A 19237-nucleotide genomic window follows, 5' to 3' on the forward strand; every position below is an offset into this window, starting at 1 on the left:
AAATCGCAGCATGCTGCAATTTTTTTTTCATGCCGAATCAAATTCCCCCATTGAATAACCCCCATTGAATAACATTGGTCCAAAGTGCTATCCAATAAAACATTATATAGCACTCGCCCGATGTATACGTTCGTGTAAGCGAGCCCTTAGAATGAGTTTCACGCCTTATGATTACTGATGAGTTGCAGTCCCCATAGCTCGACTGTTATGGAATTACTAGAGCAACATGAAGGAGCTGCTCAGTATAATCTGTTGGACAGCAAGGGGCCTGTATATTATCCTTTACACAAGGTCCCAGAATTGTCATTGCCCTCCTTTCACATTACCAAGTAAAAATGACAACGTATACCAGTTTAGAAAAAAACTTTTAGTGTAAATAATATGGAAATTATTTGCAAATTTAAGAAAATTGTTAGGGTTAGTCAAAGTTACATTTATACAAAAGAGAAATTGAGAGCAGTCACCTGGAAGAAAAGTGGGAAATAAAGTAACATTCTTGTTCAGATGCTGAAGTGCTTTCCTACTGGGAACACTGAACCTATTCTTCAGAGTCAAGGTAATGCATGCAGACTGATTCTGTTTTTACTCCCCCCCTCTTTTCCAGTTTTCCGGCAAAGTACAGTCTCACATGTGACAGATTTGGGAGACCCCCTCTGTCCAGAGGAGGGACAGAGGGAACCCAGGGTGTGTCTGTGCTACAATGTTACAGATGATGTCAGTATTTGCATCCTCTGGCTGGAGTTGCAATGCACTCTGACTATCCAGACCTCCCTCCCTTTTCCACTCTCTTTTTCTCCTCCTCCCTTCTTTCTTTTGCCTTCCTAAATGGATGGGGCTTCTCCTGGATAGGCACAGTTTTCAAGGGTCCAAAAAGACTGTATCAAAGCTGCAGTAAGTTTCTCCCCCAGCACTCCAGAGTGTGCCTCTCCTGATCTGTCAATCTGCAGCACTGCAACAGGAGGAGAACAGATTGTTAAAACGCCTGGCTGGCTGGAGAAAATCCTGCAAGATCCTTCTCTCTCTCGCCCTCTCTGATTCTATAAAACAACTTCTAACTAATCAAAATACAGAATATCTAAAGAAGAAAAAAGGTCAATCAAGCTCCTCATTTACTGGATACTGTATCTTTCTGCTTCTCCTAATCTAGGAAACTCTACAAACTCTTCTGCAAACTTTATCCAATGGATTTTCTGTACCTTTATGGGATTGTGTCTTGCTTTTTTACATCATTCAGCTGGCTAACTGTGGATTCATTAATTTCCAAAGGTAGGATATTAAAATTCTTGCATTTAATGTTTTATTTGGCCTAAATCAACCAAGACTTAGGCCATGAATGAACAGTTCACAAAATACATTTTATTCTAGATTTATAAAATCCCACTAGGTTTATTTGAGAGTGGGTAAATGCAAAGTAAGAACACCTTGTACTTGGCTAACCGGCTTCATAAGCAATCGGAATGGTTAAGCTGATTTTGCTGAGTGTGGAGTAAAAACACTTTATTTTTGTTAACATTTGACTTGTGTTATTTCTAACTTTTTCTTTTTTTCTAATAATTTCTCCTTTTTTCAAATGATGTGCATATAAATAGGTCTATTTAGCGGATGTCCAATGTGCATGCTATCACTTTGTAGGGGAAGAATCATGCACTTCTTATGTGAAATAATAGGTCCGTAGTAAAGTTGTGACTCCTACCATTGGATACCCAATTCACTTTTTCTTTGTCTTTGTAACTTAATACAAAGGTGTGTTTGTTTTGACAGGTGTCAATAAACTTACTCCATGTTGATGAGGCTGCAAGTCAAGGCTTTGCTCATTCCCCCCTGGCTGGGAAAGTGTAATAAGAGTATGCAGCTGGAAAAGCTGTAAAATGTTTCTTAGAATACAGGCTAAGGTCAATATTTAATAGGGGTGTTCAGTTTTTTTTTTTCGAGAATGTGTTGCAGCATACAACCCCTGTTCTAGTTTACAAGGCCCAATAAGTTTCCAACAAACAAGAGCAACATGTTCCTTTAAACTATGTTTGGTGCCGAGATTGGACTAGTGGTAGAAAATGTGTCGTCCACATGTCAAAGAAAGAGAAAGATATGATCTTCAGAACTGACTACTAAAAATAATTTAGGCCAATTTATTTCTATATGCTTAAACAATTCTTATTTCCCCCCAATAGAACACCTCTCTGGGAAGCTAAATGAATATGGTATGGTTGTCCCATTCAGTACAGATCATCTAGGACAATATATTTCCCACGTGGTGTCAGCAGCAGGAAGTAGGATGACCTTAAAGCACCCTGGGCAGAGGTTTGCCCGAAGTATTCCTGATCCAACAACTCAGTCAGATGATAGGTGCTTGTACTTCAATGTCACAGTCTTTGGCAAGCAGCTGCATCTGCGTTTGAAGCCCAATAGAAAGCTGGTTTCTCATCAGGCTACTATTCAGTGGCAGGAAGATTACCAGGAGATTTCTCATGACTCAGTACATGCTGATTGTGTATATACAGGAGATATCACGGATATGCCCGGAGCCACCGTGGCCATCAGCAACTGTGATGGACTGGTAAGTCAACTATTATTATGATTTTGTTTTCTACAACTTTTCCTATAGATTTATGGAATATGGAAATGAGGTACTGTAAAAAAAAAAAAACAGGTAGGTACTGCTTGAATTATTGTGACCTCCTGAAGAAGACGTTTGAGAACTTCGAAACGCGTTGAGAATAAACCGCACTGTCACCGCATATTGAAATTATTTGTGGACACACTACCATCAGTGCAGGCTACCCACATCTCCAGTTGCCAGAATACAATTCAACATTTGTTTCAGAATTAACCTAATCTTCTGATTCTAGAATGGAAACTTTTTCTATATTTTTAACTTTTCACCAACAAATGGATGACAAAAATAGAAGTAGCCTTCTTTGATGAAATATCATAGTACACTAAACAAGTAGTGGGACATATTATGCCTCAGCAGCTACCTAAGCTTTAACTGCTGTCAGCTTAACTCACTCCAAAAATACATTGGCTTGTTATTTGTATCTCTGGAAGAGTTATGGGGACTTGCTTGACAAGTCCTATGTATATAACATTCCTGGATTTTCAAGTGCATTTCTGAAAATAGAACATAACTACACCAAAGCAACATTCTTGATCGTAGAAGAAAAATGAGCATGTAAGAAATTTGTATTGTACTTCCACCTGTTTGCCTTTTGGGTATGTCTGAATTTCACATATTGTTCTTGGAAGGTAAACTCTATTTATACATAGTCCATAGGAATCTGGACAGATGTGAGGATTTGGGGTCATATTTCCAATATTGTTTTCTGTATTTACTGACAAGTTTGGTGAATTCATGGGTTGATATTTAGCATCACCACGTTATGTAAATTAGCCATGTGCTGGGTTCTAGTTGAGCAAGGTCTAGAATTTTAGGGATTTTGAGCTCAATTTAATCACCCCACCAAACTGAATGTTTACCCTACAACCCACATTATCAACCTACCGCATTTTGGCAGTCAATTTAAGATTGTGACCTATGGATCATATAATGCCAACTTGTGGATTCTAAATTTTTTCTTCATCCTCTGCAATTAGGTTACTTGACTTTGTAATTTCAATCACCATGTTGTTGCCTTGCAATATTATTAGATGATATTAATCATGTTTCCACTTCTCAACCATCTCCTTAACAATAGTGACTAAGTGATTCATAAGGTTTTTTTTCCTATTCATCTGTTAGTAAGACACAGTTTGCAAAATTTTCAGTAAATATATTGTATAGAACATCTAAGTCTATTAGAAGGCTGCATAGAGGAGCATCGCATGGCGAATAAGCCTCCTTACCTTGGCATGGTAGAGCTGGTATTTCACTTTCCACAACGAGAAACATTACCCCAGAGCCTCTCACCTAACCAAACAAGTTCTCATACGTTGCATTGACGAGGGCCAATGGCTCGAAACGCTGTGTCTGCAAACTGAGATTCTGATTTGGCTATTATCCTAATGCATATTGCAAGACTCGTTAAAGGGTTGATTGTGGCTTGCAGGATTGCTGCTTCCAATAGGTGGCGCTATAGAGTACAAGTCCCTCAATTTGCATAGAGAAGAATCTGACATTTAACCCTTTCGTGCCAGAGCCTGTTTTCGCCTTCGTGACCAGGCCAATTTTCTCAATTCTGACCAGTTTCATTTTATGTGGTAATAACTCTGGAACGCTTCAACGGATCCCACTGATTCTGAGAGTGTTTTTTCGTGACATACTGTACTTCATGTTAGTGGTAAAATTTGTTCGATATAACTTGCGTTTATTTCTTAAAATATCGGAAATTTGGCAACATTTTGAAAGTTTTGCTATTTTCAAACTTTTAATTTTTATGTCCATAAACCAGAGAGTTATGTCACACAAAATAGTTAATAAATAACATTTCCCACATGTCTACTTTACATCAGCACAATTTTTGAAACATAATTTTTTTTTGTTAGGACATTAGAAGGTTTAAAAGTTGATCAGCAATTTCTCATTTTTCCAACAAAATTAGAAAACCATTTTTTAGGTACCACATCACATTTGAAGTGACTTTGAGGGGACTATATGACAGAAAATACCCAAAAGTGACACCATTCTAAAAACTGCACTACCCTCAAGGTGCTTTAAACCACATTCAAGAAGTTTATTAACCCTTCAAGTGTTTCACAGGAATTAATGGAATGTGGAAGGAAAAAATGAAAGTTTTTTTCTTTTTCCCACAAAAATGTTACTTTAGCCCCAAATCTTTTATTTTCACAAGGATAGCAAGAAAAAATGGACCCCAAAATTTATTTTTCCTGATTACACCGATACCCCCCATATGTGGTGGAGAATTACTGTCTGGGAACATGGCAGGGCTTGGAAGGGAAGGAGCACCATTTGACTTTTGAAATGCACAATTGACTGGAATCAATAGCGGAGGCAATGTTGCGTTTGGAGAGCCCCTGAAGTGCCTAAACAGTGCCTCAAGGAATTTATCTAGATGTGTGGTGAGCACCTTGAACCCCCAAGGGCTTCACAGAATTTTATAATGTTGAGCCGTGAAAATTTAAAAACACATTTTGCCCACAAAAATCCTATTTTAGCCCCAATTTTTTATTTTTACAAGGGTAGCAAGAAAAAATGTACCCCACAATTTGTTGTGCAATTTCTCTTGAGTACGCAAAAACCCCATATTTGGTAGAAAACTACTGTCTGGGAGCACGGCAGGGGTCGGAAGGGAAGGAGCACCATTTTACTTTTGGAATGCAAAATTGTCTGGAATAGATAGTGGACACCATGTCGCGTTTGGAGAGCCCCCGAGGTGCCTAAACAGTGGAAACCTCCCACAAGTGACCCCATTTTGGAAACTACATTCCTTAAGGAATCCATCTGCTGATCTGATGACTCTCTTGATACCACAGGTGCCTCACAAAATGTTAAAATATTGGGATGTGAATATGAAATAATAAGTTTTTTTTCATGAAAATGTTGATTTAGCCTCAAATTTCTCATTTTCACAAGGATAAAAGGAGAAAATGTACCATACAGTCTATTTTGCAATTTCTCCTGAGTACCCCGATACCCCATATGTGGTCGGAAACTACATTTCAGCCACAGTGCAAAGCTTAGAAGGGAAGGAGCTCCAATTTTGCTGGAATGGTTTGTGGGTGACATGTCACACTGTCAGAACCCTGAGGTGCCTGGATAGAAGAACCCCCCAAAAGTAACTGCATTTTACAACCTACTCCTCTAAATGAATTCATCTAGTGGTGCAGTAAGCATACTGACACCACAGCTGTTCCATAGAAATTTATACCATTGGGCAGTGAATAAAAATAATTACCACTTTTTTACCACTAAAATGTTGTTTTAACCTTAGATTTTAAATGGGAAAATAGGTAGATGGGTAAATGGTTATTACACCCATAGATGAATTCCCAGAGGGGTGTCATTTCCAAAATGGGGTCACTTCAGGCGGGGATTCTGTTGTTCTGGCACCTGTAGTGAGCCCATTTTGGAAATGACACCCCTCTGGGAATTCATCTATGGGTTTAGCAACCATTTTAACTCCATGGATAATTTCCATAAACAAGCACGCAGTGGAAGTTATGGATTCTGGAGAAACCCCCCCTCCAACCCCTGGAAATTGTTAAGTGAGCTCTACTTGAATGTGTCATTCACTAAATATTCCAAATGCTTGAATGACAAAATGGGATAAATTAATACAGTTTAAAAACGTGATTCTGTGTGGAAGATTTTAAAACAGTCAGTGAGGCATAAGGCTGGCAATGATGGGCATTGTGGTCAATAGAGTGGGTATCATGTCTCATTCCTCTCTTGGAACATACACAACATCTTCTTTGGGGGTTCTTTCTTATTTATGCTGCTGGAATGAGTGCAATAAAATGTCGCTCAGTGAGTCTTTTCACATCCTCAGATTCTAATGGATGAGCGGGTCTAACATTTTCAAAACAAGATTTTCAATGAACTTTTCCTGATAATCAAGGAAAGTATCTGAATTTCCTGCTTTTTTGTATAGCACAAAATAATTATATGTGGCCACTAACTAACTTTTTTTACCAGGTATATGATTTTCTACTTGGTATGGCTGTAGAACCTGGTCGGCAACGTCCACACCCCCCATGTATTTGTTGTAGTCAATGACTGACACATGGTTTTGCTTCGGAGTAGTGGATCCTAGTTCTACAGTGGCCCTTGAGGCATCTGTGTGGATCGAGCTGAGGATAAAAATATCCTTCTTATCCTTATATATTGAGGTCAAGCAGCTCTCCATTGTGTACAGCCCCTGACTGCCCCTCTTGGAACTTTTCATTGACCATTGATTGTGGAAACCCCTCATGGTTTTTATGAATGGTCCCACAAGCCCCTATGTTGTGTTCAACCAGACTTTTAAATAGGGGTATGCTGGTGTAATAATTGTCCACATACAAATTGTAGCCTTTTTATAAAAATTGACTTATCAACACCCAAACGATTTTTCCAGATGTCCCCAGATAAGTAGGGCATCCTGGTGGGTTTAGTTGGCTCTCTTTCCCCTCATAAATGCGAAAAGCTGATGTGATGTGTTGTGTTGGACTCTCGGACATTTTATAGAGCTTTTTTCCGAACCTTGTCCTCTTAGATGGAATAGAAATGTTTTGTGTTGGGGTGTAGAGCCTTAAGAACTTTTCTGTTAAGTCTTCAATGATGGGTCTGGTTTTATATAATCCGTCATGTTCTGGGGCATTTCTGGGCAGGCAGTGACTATTGTCGTTAAAATGCCAAAATCTCATGAGCATTTCATAACGGGTCCTAGGAAGAACAACAGAAAACATAGGGGTGGTTTGAACTGGGCGGTTGGACCAGTAGGACCGAATGCTCTTTTTTTTTTAACAAGCCCCATGGCAAATGTAAGTCCTAAAAATGTCTTTACTTCTGGAACATTAGTTGGCATCCATAAATGTGACCTTGCATAATAGGATCGTGGATTCTAGCTGATAAATTGGGACGCGTATAAATTTCTTTGCAGGACAATAAGCTCTAGCGAGCTATCTGTCAAAAACAAATTAAAAAAAATGTATTAGTCCAAAATCTTCCACCTCCACATTTATACTAGGACTGGCATTAAAATCAGGGCTAAATGGAGTAGCCGAATCTGAAGCCTCCCATCTGGGCAATGCTACATCAAGTGGCAAAGCACCTTGTATATTCACTAGTACCAGGGACAGCACTTGTACTGGGCAGTGTTCCCTAATTTGGAGACATTTCTCCAGTAGCGTTATTTGCCCTTCATGTTGCACTGGTCCTTGTGTTTGAGGATGGATCAGAATCACTGCTCATTTCTGAGCCATCATTGTCGCTGCTACTAAAGCCATCGAAATCCACATCACCATCTGACAGAATATAAAAGGGCATACACCTCCTCTGCATTATAAGACTGACAGGCCATTTTATTAGTTTTTATATTTTTTGACATGACTAACTGACGTGATTAACTGACGAGACTAACTGACGAGACTACTATCAAATTATTGGTAAAACAATTGTGATCAAGCCTAACGCTAGCCTAACCATAACCCTAGCCTCACCTTAACCCTAGCTTTTAGCTTAACCCTAGCCTAACCCTAACTTTAGCCTAACTCTAACTTTCTTTATCTGTTTTTTTACTTTATAGCAAATCGCTGACTGACACAGCTCTTGTCAGCAGCACTTGTCACACTGTTTCTCCTCTGGTCGCTCACTGACAGGAGATCAGAGGAGAAACAACGTTTTTATGAAGCAGATCGCCTGGGAAAATTTGTTGCTACAACAAACTTTCCCAGTGATCACTCTCATTGGCTGGCGTGACGCTGATGTCATCAGGACCTGAACCAATCAGGTCTTGATGAGGTCAGGGGTCACAGCCAGCGTTCTGCATCGGGATCCCCACGTTATAAGATACATGGGTGACCGGCTGTCACTATCTTCTAGATGCCGCAATCGCTATTGATTGTGGCATCTAGAAGATAGGAATGGGTTAACATCGTGGGGACCTGATCCAATCAGGTCCCGATGATGTCACCTGTCAGAGCTGTCGATCTGCACCGGAATCGCAGCGCTTGCAGGGCCCTAGGCGTCCTGAGCACAGCGAGACCGCCAAGCGTTGATATTTATCTACAGTGGGCGGTCGGGAATCGGTTAAAGAAAAGACCAGTGTGCCAAGATTTTATTACTGCTGCCTAGACTCTTGCATACAGTGCAGAGATTGAACTTTAGGGTAAAGTTGCTGTTTCTTGTAATATCAGCTGGTATCTGGACCCTTTCCTCTTCTTATGTCTTTGAGTTTTATTACAAAGCTTCAGGGGGTGAGCATGTATTCTCAATGAATCTGACCCAGCTTGTAGACTTACCTAATGTTGACCTCTGACTGTAGCTTGTACAAGTTATTAAAAAGAAGGAAGACTTTTTAATTAACCAGCTGAACCCATTTAAATTGACAACATGATTGGCGGGAAGATCAGCCAAATTCCAATTGTCAGAATACGAAAAAAAAACAGTTTATCTTACAGTTTCCCACGCCTCACAGTGTAAGTTCTTCATGCTAAGAAAAATATGAGGTACTGACCATATGGTGTCATAATGTCTGCCTAAATAAACATATTTGTGCATTTTGGATTTCTGAAGTTTTCCCGCAGTCTTTAAAAAAAATATTATGCTTCAAGATACTTCACTAAAGAAGTACTCCTATCAAAATTTTTATCCTCTTAATATATTGCAATCATCATATTATATGGCGTGTGCTTACAATTACTCATTTTGAAGAGTTGAAGAGGGGGATGATAAATGGAGGGACAAGAGACTTCCTGTTTCTACATAGAGCAGAGAAAAGAAGAATTAGCTGGGTAGAAGGGCAAAATGAGCAATTGTAAGTACACAGTGCTATATAATATGATGATTAAAATACATTAAGAGGATAGGAGTGCTTCTTTAAGTAAAAATGTGTTGTTTGATGTAAGTAAAATCTTTTTATTGTATTTAAAGAATTGAATTTACAAATATACTTTATTCATGACAGCTGCACTAATTCTCCTATCTCAGACCTATTCTCTTGGTGCCAGAACTTCCACATTTGCCCTGACCCCAGCAGTGTGCTACCTAATATCTCTTTGCCGGCATTTAACTAGTGATGTGCTTGAAGGGACCTAGGTGTCTGGTTCAGTTTATTAGCTAAGCCAGCCTTCTCTGTCTATGCATCTGTTGTGATGGAGAAGGGAGCCGGCTTTGCTAATCAACTGGTCCATTCAGCCAGCCACTTCAAGAATGTCTTTAGCCACTAAGGAGGTGGTGGGTAGGAAGACTCCCTGCCTTTTTCTGGGTGAATGTAAAAGTGGAGGTTCTGACACCAGGAATTTCTGAAATGGGATGATCGGTGTAGATTATATTATTGAAGTATATTAGTAAGTTAATTTATTTTTAAATTTGAAATGCAACAGATGGATGAATTTCTCGTCAGACACCCTTTAGAATGTTGCACATAGATTGACATGCAGGAAAACCCAAAAACCTCAAACTAGTAAAAAATGTTTTTACTTAATTTTGGAATGTCTGAGTACAAAAACATTTTTAAAAAAATTGCAAACTCTTGTGAGTTTTCTGGATATACAAATGAGTTTTTACAAAATAGAAAATATATTGTACATGGCGAAAACCCAAATAACCTTGGAATAAATAAAAAGTTGAACAAATCAGGTTTTATCTATCGAAACCTGATTTCTATCATTTGATGTATTTTTATCAGGATTGAACACTTTAAAAAACAGAACCTCTTTTTCTTTAGCAAGTGTCCGGGTGACAAGCTGGTTGTGGGTTAATGCCAGAGGTCGTCCAGGGCCAGACTAACTTTTGGCAGCTACTGTCTGATGTTTCTGGTACATAAGTATTTAGGGATTTCTTTTAATTTTGTACCATTTCTTTCACACCTATTGCAAGGCATATCATATAGGTGTGAAAATATTTATTCATTTTCCACAGACTAATTCAAAGTTAAATTGTCTCATTTGAAGACTACAGGGGCTTCTGAAATGGCCATATTAGCTGTGTAGAAGTTGTGGTTGCACCTGGTGCCTGAACGGGCCCAATCTCTCTCTCCGACCTGTATGCAGAGACCAGAGCTATAAATGATGTAGAATAGTTGTGAGATCATCGTTATCCTTTTGATTTCTCTCTATAAACGCTTTCTCATACAGATTTGCACTTAGGTCCAGGAATCATAAAAGTGGCCATACTCATTAGAAAGATTAGATGAAAGTGAACAATCACTGAATGCTCATCTGGCTCATTTGGAGAATGATCATAAGACAGATGCAGCCATACACATTTATACTTGCCTTAGCCATAAATTTTCAATGATACTGGACGATAAGCAAACAATCTTTCTGACAATACTCTTCCAAAGAAACATCGAAACATCGTTCGTAGATTTTTTTCGATTGTTGGATGAAAAAAATCAAGCACTGCTTTAGGGCTCTTTCAGACATCAGATTTTTTCTTACAAGTTCTTCAGAGTTTTTCACGAATGGCAGTTATACCGATAGGGTAGTTCACTTTTCCAATTCTTTTTTCAGACCATGAGTGGTCCGCATAAAAGCATGGAGACTTGTCCAGTATTGATCTGAGTGTCGGATCAAACTCGTCAATGCAAGTCTATGGTCAGTAAAAAAATCGGACAGCACTTGGGTGCCATTCATGTGCTGTCCATTTTTCACAGACTGTTTGATCGGAGAAGCTTTAGAAACCTCCATCAGTTATTTTTTCATCCAAGAAAAACTGATGAAACTCTGACCAAATGTTGATGGTAAAAACTGACAAACTGACCAAACTCTGATGGTACTCTGATAAAAAAAAAACACTGATGAAACTCGGACAGATTTTCTCGTCCGACAAAATCACTGACGTTTGAATGAGCCATTGCTTAATTTCAGACAATAATTATCTGTGATTGACGGTGGCGGACACAGACTAAAGAGGGTATCTTTGCTAGAACAGTATATTGGCCCAGGGGTGGACACACACAAAAGAGGGTCCCTGTGCCAGAACAATATATGGGCCCTTTGCAGTCCAATAGCTCATCATGATGCACAATTCCACCTGCTTTGGAGATAGAAGTGGACCGCCTTACCTCTTGGGTGGCTGCACAGGTTGCACCAATAATATGTCCACACCTGGTGATGGATGACAAACATTTATTAGTTGATATAGTTCATTATCATCAACTAAAGTCTAATATCTATGCACACCTTTAAGCTGATCATACACATTAGGTAGCTATCGGATAACTATCATTCGGCTGACAGCTATCTTACCCAACTCCCCAATACACAGTAATGCTGTATTTTCTATTAGACAAATTGCCAGAATCAGCTAACAGTGGCTTATCTCCCTTCTCAACAAAAGGATTGGGGCATCAAATTATAATTGCCCAATCCTTATGTACCCCAACATAATCTGTCATGGAACAGTTGGGGGGCCCCTCGTAACACTGAATATTTGGCCAATTTTGGCAAAATGGAATAACTTTTATCTGTTGAGTATGAGGGCCTTAAGTTACACTCTGGGCATTATCTTGGGCTTAGATCATCCAAACAGTCAAATATCACAGACATTATACTAAGTAAATATACACATAATTCTTTAGATTTTGATTGTCCACAGTTGCAAAACTTTGTATTGTATTCCATCATATCATTGGGGCACAAAAGCTGTATGATGATGGTCAGAGTTACTTTTTAAATTCTGTACTGGGTCATTGTTAATAATATACTAAATAAGTAGTCTAAAGTGTTGGGTGTATTTAACTTTACAAAAACTATTTAGGGAAGACTTTTACCTATAGTAGCATAACAGTACTGCCATGGACAAGGCAAGTGACTAAGCGGTTAATAGTTTGTCAAGTCTAGTGTGAAAGAACTTAACTGATCAGTACAGGTCTGACCTCAACACTAAACACTTTTGGGATTAATTGGAATCTTGACTGTGAGCCAACTTTTATCACATAACATCAGACCCAGACCTTCAGTAAAACTCTTGTTGGTGAATGGCCACGAATTCTGGCAGCCAAGTTCAAAATCTAGTGAAAAGTGTTCCCAAGAAATTATGGGCTCTTATAGGAACTAAGGGGCACCAAATTTATATGTATGCCCATATGTTTGCATTGAGATGTTAAAAATGATTGGATACAATTTTTGGTTGTCCGTAACAGTGATGTCAGAATGCACAACATGTGACCATCGTTGCAGCCACATTCTATCATGTTTCAGCACGGTACTGTGCAAAAAGCCCTACGTTTGTCACCTCCTCCTCTTGGTTGTAAAGTGCCAAAATGCATTTGTTTGTATTATTATACTGGGACTGAGTGTTCTGCTTTCTAGAGATTTTTCTTAAGTACGGGGCAGGGTGAGTCGATTTTCTTCAATTATTGTTGTAGACAAGGAAATTTGGAATTTGACTGTCTCTAAGGTACAGGTTTAATAACAGTAAATTTTGAGCTTTTGGTACTGAATGTTTGTTATTTATACCATTTATTTTCTAAAGTGACAAAATAGTTGGGATTGTTAACAATAAAATGATTATGTTTAGGTGTAACAGTGAATTTATTAAACCAATCAATTTGACAGAGAATTTATTATACAGTTGGACTAAAGAAACATAAAGTCAGTCAGTCAACATCTGATAGGGGCCATCATGGCATATGTTGCTTTTCCTTAGCACTGCAAAAGTGTGCAGTTGGTTACCTTGAGTGTGCATTAAAGGTTTTTTTTTAATCATTGGCACTTTTCGTGTATGGAACATACCACAGCTCCTGGGCAGGGGAGGAAGCAAAAGACATTACTGACATTACAGCAGGGGATCGCAGAGGATTCATTTTGTGAGGTAAAATATTTCACCGCCTGTTTTTAAACAATATTTTACCTCACAAAATGAATCCTCCGTGATCCCCTGCTGTAATGTCTGTAATGTCTTTTGTTTCCTCCCCTGCCCAGGAGCTGTGGTAAGTTCCGTACACAGTCAGACACAGCAGTACGATCGGCTGAACCATTGTTCAGCTGGCAGCTATCTTTTGTGACACTTAAAGGGGTTTTCCCATGAACAAAAGTTAATTTTAATCCATGGCTGTGTCTGACCGTGTACGGAACTTACTCCTGGACAGGGGAGGAAACAAAAGACAAAACAGACATTACAGTAGGGGATCACAGAGGATTCATTTTGTGAGGTAAAATATTGTTTAAAAACAGGCAGTGAAATATTTTACCTCACAAAATTAATCCTCTGCAATCCCCTGCTGTAATGTCTGTTTTGTCTTTTGCTTCCTCCCCTGCTCAGGAGCTGTGGTATGTTCCGTACACGGTCAGACACAGACAATTATTATGGGTGCAAATGGGTCTGAAAAAAACAAGGGAAGAAGAAGCTAACGGAAGAAACCATCAAGTTTGGCGAAGGAAGCCTGATGAAATGGGATTGTTTCACAGTCAAAGGTGTTGGATACTTGACCAGGATCAATGGTGGTCTCAATGCTGAGCTACAGTACAGACCAAAAGTTTGGACACACCTTCTCATTTAAAGATTTTTCTGTATTTTCATGACTTTGAAAGTTGTACATTCACACTGAAGGCATCAAAACTATGAATTAACACATGTGGAATTATATACTTAACAAAAAAGTGTGAAACAACTGAAAATATGTCTTATATTCTAGGTTCTTCAAAGTAGCCACCTTTTGCTGTGATGACTGCTTTGCACACTCTTGGCATTCTCTTGATGAGCTTCAAGAGGTAGTCACCGGAAATGGTTTTCACTTCACAGGTGTGCCCTGTCAGGTTTAATAAGTGGGATTTCTTGAATATAAATGGGGTTGGGACCATTAGTTGTGTTGTGCAGAAGTCAGGTGGATACACAGCTGATAGTCCTACTGAATAGACTGTTAGAATTTGTATTATGGCAAGAAAAAAGCAGCTAAGTAAAGAAAAACGAGTGGCCATCATTACTTTAAGAAATGAAGGTCAGTCAGTCTGAAAAATTGGGCAAACTTTGAAAGTGTACCCAAGTGCAGTTGCAAAAACCATCAAGAGCGCTGCAAAGAAACTGGCTCACATGAGGACCGCCCCAGGAAAGGAAGACCAAGAGTCACCTCTGCTTCTGAGGATAAGTTTATCCGAGTCACCAGCCTCAGAAATCGCAGGTTAACAGCAGCTCAGATTAGAGACCAGGTCAATGCCACACAGAGTTCTAGCAGCAGACACATCTCTTCAACAACTGTTAAGAGGAGACTTTGTGCAGCAGGCCTTCATGGTAAAATAGCTGCTAGGAAACCACTGCTAACGACAGGCAGCAAGCAGAAGAGACTTGTTTGGGCTAAAGAACACAAGGAAAGGACATTAGACCAGGGGAAATCTGTGCTTTGGTCTGATGAGTCCAAATTTGAGATCTTTGGTTCCAACCACCATGTCTTTGTGCGACGCAGGAAAGGTGAACGGATGGACTCTAGATGCCTGGTTCCCACCGTGAAGAATGGATCAGGAGGTGTGATGGTGTGGGGGTGCTTTGCTGGTGACACTGTTGGGGATTTATTCAAAATTGAAGGCATACTGAACCAGCATGGCTACCACAGCATCTTGCCGCAGCATGCTATTCCATCCGGTATGCATTTAGTTGGACCATCATTTATTTTTCAACAGGACAATGACCCCAAACACACCTCCAGGCTGTGTAAGGGCTATTTGACCAAGAAGGAGAGTGATGGGGTGCTACGCCAGATGACCTGGCCTCCACAGTCACCAGACCTGAACCCAATCGAGATGGTTTGGGGTGAGCTGGACCGCAGAGTGAAGGCAAAAGGGCCAACAAGTGCTAAGCATCTCTGGGGACTCCTTCAAGATTGTTGGAAGACCATTTCCGGGGACTACCTCTTGAAGCTCATCAAGAGAATGCCAAGAGTGTGCAAAGCAGTCATCAAAGCAAAAGGTGGCTACTTTGAAGAACCAAGAATATAAGACATATTTTCAGTTGTTTCACACTTTTTTGTTAAGTATATAATTCCACATATGTTAATTCATAGTTTTGATGCCTTCAGTGTGAATGTACAATTTTCAAAGTCATGAAAATACAGAAAAATCTTTAAATGAGGTGTGTCCAAACTTTTGGTCTGTACTGTATATGTGAGTATCCTACAAGATAAGTTACTTCTTACACTCGAGTACTATGGGTATGAAAAGGACGACATAGTGATGCAGGAGGACAATGACCCAAAACATACGATGAGATTGGCGAAGAAATGGTTTATTAACAATGAAGTAGAGGTGCTGGATTGGCCCCTACAGTCCCCAGACCTCAACCCAAACAAACACTTGTGGGTAGAGTTTAAGAAAAAGATGTATACATACCCAAGTGAGTCGATCACTATGCACCAACTTCGGCAACGTATAGCAGAGACCTGGGATCAGATGTCGGTTGAGACATGCTTGAATCTGATCGAGAGCATGCCCAGAAGGATTCAGGCAGTGTTGAAAGCCAAAGATGGATTTACAAAATACTAACAAAATAATAAAAATTAAAATCTAGATTTTTAGGAGCAAAACAGTAACAATGCAGTGACATGACAAGAATCTGCATAACTAATCATACGCTAAATAGTTGCAAGTCAAATTTATGGATGAGATAACCAAGATGATCGTCTATAAAATGATGATAGTCTCACATTTGAAGCAGTAGTGGATGGTGAGATATGAAGCCTGAAAGTCAAAAGTTCAAAACATTGTTACTCTTTTGCTTGTCACTGTATATAACTGTTTAATCAGTTTAAATTGAATTTCAGGGGTGACAGACTCCCTTTAAATTTGTTATAGATTGAGTATATGATAACAGTATTCCTTAAGGACAGTAACCTCTTCAGCAGGATAATGCCCCTGCCACACCGCAAAAATTGTTCAGGAATGGTTTGAGGAACATGACATCAAGGCAAAATCCTCCGATTTCAATCTACGCAGTTTCCTCAGTATATCTGTCACTTTGGGATGTTTTGAGAAAATTAGTCTGATACAGGACAGCCCCACCTCCCAATTTACAGGATTTTCAGCTCTTCCGATGTCTTGTGGAGTCAAGGCCCTGATGGGTCAATAGTGTTTAGGCAACACAAGGAGAAGTCATTGCATAGTATTTTTTAGAGTCACTGCTATGTATACATAGTACAAACAGTAAGGCTGTGTGCCCACGATGCGTTTTTTTAAGCGTTTCTGCAGAAACGCTTAAAAAACGCATGGTAGAAGGCCTGCCATGTTCCCCAATGATAATCCGCATGTGCTGTGCACATGCTGCGGAAATTTCCGCTGTGGATTATCATTGCGGAAAAAAACGCAGCACTACCAATTATTTTGCGGAAGCGCTGAATTTCGCTGCCATTGACTTTCATTGGAACGCATGGATTCCGCATCACTGCATCTGTAGATGCGCATTCCATGCATTTCAATGTGCGGATGGTACCCGGGTCTGGAGGACAGGAGACTGTCCTCCAGACCTGAGTACCATAGAACCTGTAAAAAAAAGAATAAAATAAAAAATAAATATTATATTTAGCTTCTGATGGCCCGCGGTGCGCTTGTCTTCGCTTGCCGGCAGATCGCGGTGGACTGAATGACCTGCGCTGACGTCATTTAGTCATGTGACGGCAGGTCCTTCAGTGTAGTGTACCGCGAGCTGCCGGCGAGCCAGGACGGAGCGAATAAAGACTGCGGGGGCCATTGGAAGGTAAGTATAGATTTATTTTTTTATTTTTTACCATTCTTTAAGGTTAAACTATATAAATCCATGGATTTATATAGTGTGACCACGTTGTCAAGCACTTTCCAAGTGATGCTAAAATCTCTTGGAAAGCGCTTGTCAACCCGCATGCGGAAATGCATGTGAAGAACGCTTCACATCCGCATGTCCCTGGCAGGAAAAACGCATGTACAATCCGCATGTACAATCCGCATGTACAATCCGCATGTACTATCTTCATGTACAATCCGCATGTACAATCCGCATGCATTTTTTCTGCCAGGGAGATGCAGAAACGCTCAGGAAAAAATCCGGAGCATTTCTGCATCGTGGGCACATAGCTTAACTCTTCACTACATGAGTCATTTTTTTATGTATGTTGTAAATTTTTATTGAATTTAAAGTGTAGTAACAAATTAATTTTATTTATGACTCAGCTGAGCACAAAAGCAAAGCGCTCCGGCTCTCTATCCCTACCGCACTCAGTGTATTTTTGAGTATGCCAATATTTTGATGACATTTTTGCACCATTTTGAGCAATGTGTGACTTTTGGTCCCAAAAAGTAGCAAAAACAGTTCAAGACTGAAAAAAAAACAATTTTTACTTTGCATTTTTGACTTAATGAATCACATGCGTCATTTTGAAGAATTTGGCACCAAAAATGGCAACTAATACCACAAGGAAAAAAAAAGGAAAGTGACTTAAGAAAAAATGTAAATGATGAATCGCAGCCATACTGTTTTTTAAAGACACAGGCAAAAGAAGTACTTCAAGAATGCAAGAAGACACCAACTCATCAGTATGCAAACCTCTTCATAAGTCACTTCAAAAGTTGGATATAATAATTTGCTTATTTTACACCTCAGTTCAAGGGTCAACTTAATCTGCATATTTCTAGTAATGGCTAAAAGTTGAATTTGTTACTGTTGCCTGACCATATAGTGTTTCCAGTCTTCTATGAAGTGAGCGGTAACTAATTATAATAATTTCTTTAAGTTTATTTAACTTGAAGCTTAGAGTCCCACAAGTTCTTAATCAAAGATAAGTAGACTTCATTAAAGATATGGAAGCACTAATATAAAATGATGGAGTCTGTGGCATCTTGCCAAAGAAAATGAAAGGTAGTCTATAAACTAATGTCACAGGCTGTAAAGTACAATTGTTTTATTTTCCCTAATTAATTTTTATGCGAAAACAACTTATTTTTTGCTCTCATGAGCAGCTGTTACTTGCATAGGTGCAAATATCTAGGCAATATCACTGTGATGCAGCAATATCAAAAGGAATGGACATAACTGCGTAGACCACATCTAAGGGCTCGCTCACACAAGCCTATAACACGGTTGAGTGCTATCCGATGTTTCATCAGATAGCGCTCGGCTAAAAGTTATAGTATGGGATAGTGCTGACTAGAGCCTTTTTTTTTTCCTGCTGATGCGGCATGAGAAAAAAAAAACTGCATTCAATCGGACCATGTGCACCCATACAAGTCTATGGGTGTGTATAAAACATCACTGCACTCGGATGTCATCCGATCTGCGTGTAGTCCAACATCCGTGGACTCAGACAATGGAGAAGATGGAGAAATTACGTTCTCCATCTTCTCCATACCTGTGCACCGATTCTCGCATGTTAGAGAATCGTATCACACTAAGATGACACTCGGCTAAAAATCTGATCAGATTAAGTTGTGTCATTAGCATAATCTGCACGATTCTCTCACATCAGAGAACATACGGTCGTCTTACCGCAGCTTAAGCCATACAATGTTGTCTACTTTGCAGGAGTGAAACTATAGTTGGTGCAGAGGTTGTAGTCGCACCTGAGCCTTGAAGCCAAGAGGGTAGGGGAGGCAGATTGGGAAACAAGCATTGGCTCTTTTGAGAAGACCATTTCTATTAAAGACCTGTGATAGCTGGGGGTTATGTTGGAAATTTTTCACT

General features: G+C 39.6%; 1 protein-coding gene across 3 annotated transcripts in view; it reads left to right on the forward strand.

Moving 5' to 3' along the window:
• Positions 1–713: 713 nt before the first annotated feature.
• Positions 714–19237, forward strand: part of ADAMTS14 (ADAM metallopeptidase with thrombospondin type 1 motif 14) — a 213834-nt gene continuing 195310 nt past the window's right edge. For 2 of the 3 annotated variants that reach the window (XM_073685737.1, XM_073685738.1), the window contains exons 1-2: positions 714–1266; positions 2169–2554. In XM_073685737.1, the coding sequence (XP_073541838.1) occupies positions 1182–1266; positions 2169–2554 (471 nt within the window). In that variant the 5' untranslated portion in view covers positions 714–1181. Of the gene's footprint in view, positions 1267–2168; positions 2555–19237 lie in introns of those variants that run through there. The other variant, XM_073685739.1, reaches the window with a different exon arrangement.

The sequence above is a fragment of the Phyllobates terribilis genome, unplaced genomic scaffold (genome assembly GCF_046119375.1).
Source record: "Phyllobates terribilis strain yellow unplaced genomic scaffold, ASM4611937v1 Scaffold_5__5_contigs__length_657084704, whole genome shotgun sequence".
Classification (NCBI taxonomy): domain Eukaryota; kingdom Metazoa; phylum Chordata; class Amphibia; order Anura; family Dendrobatidae; genus Phyllobates; species Phyllobates terribilis.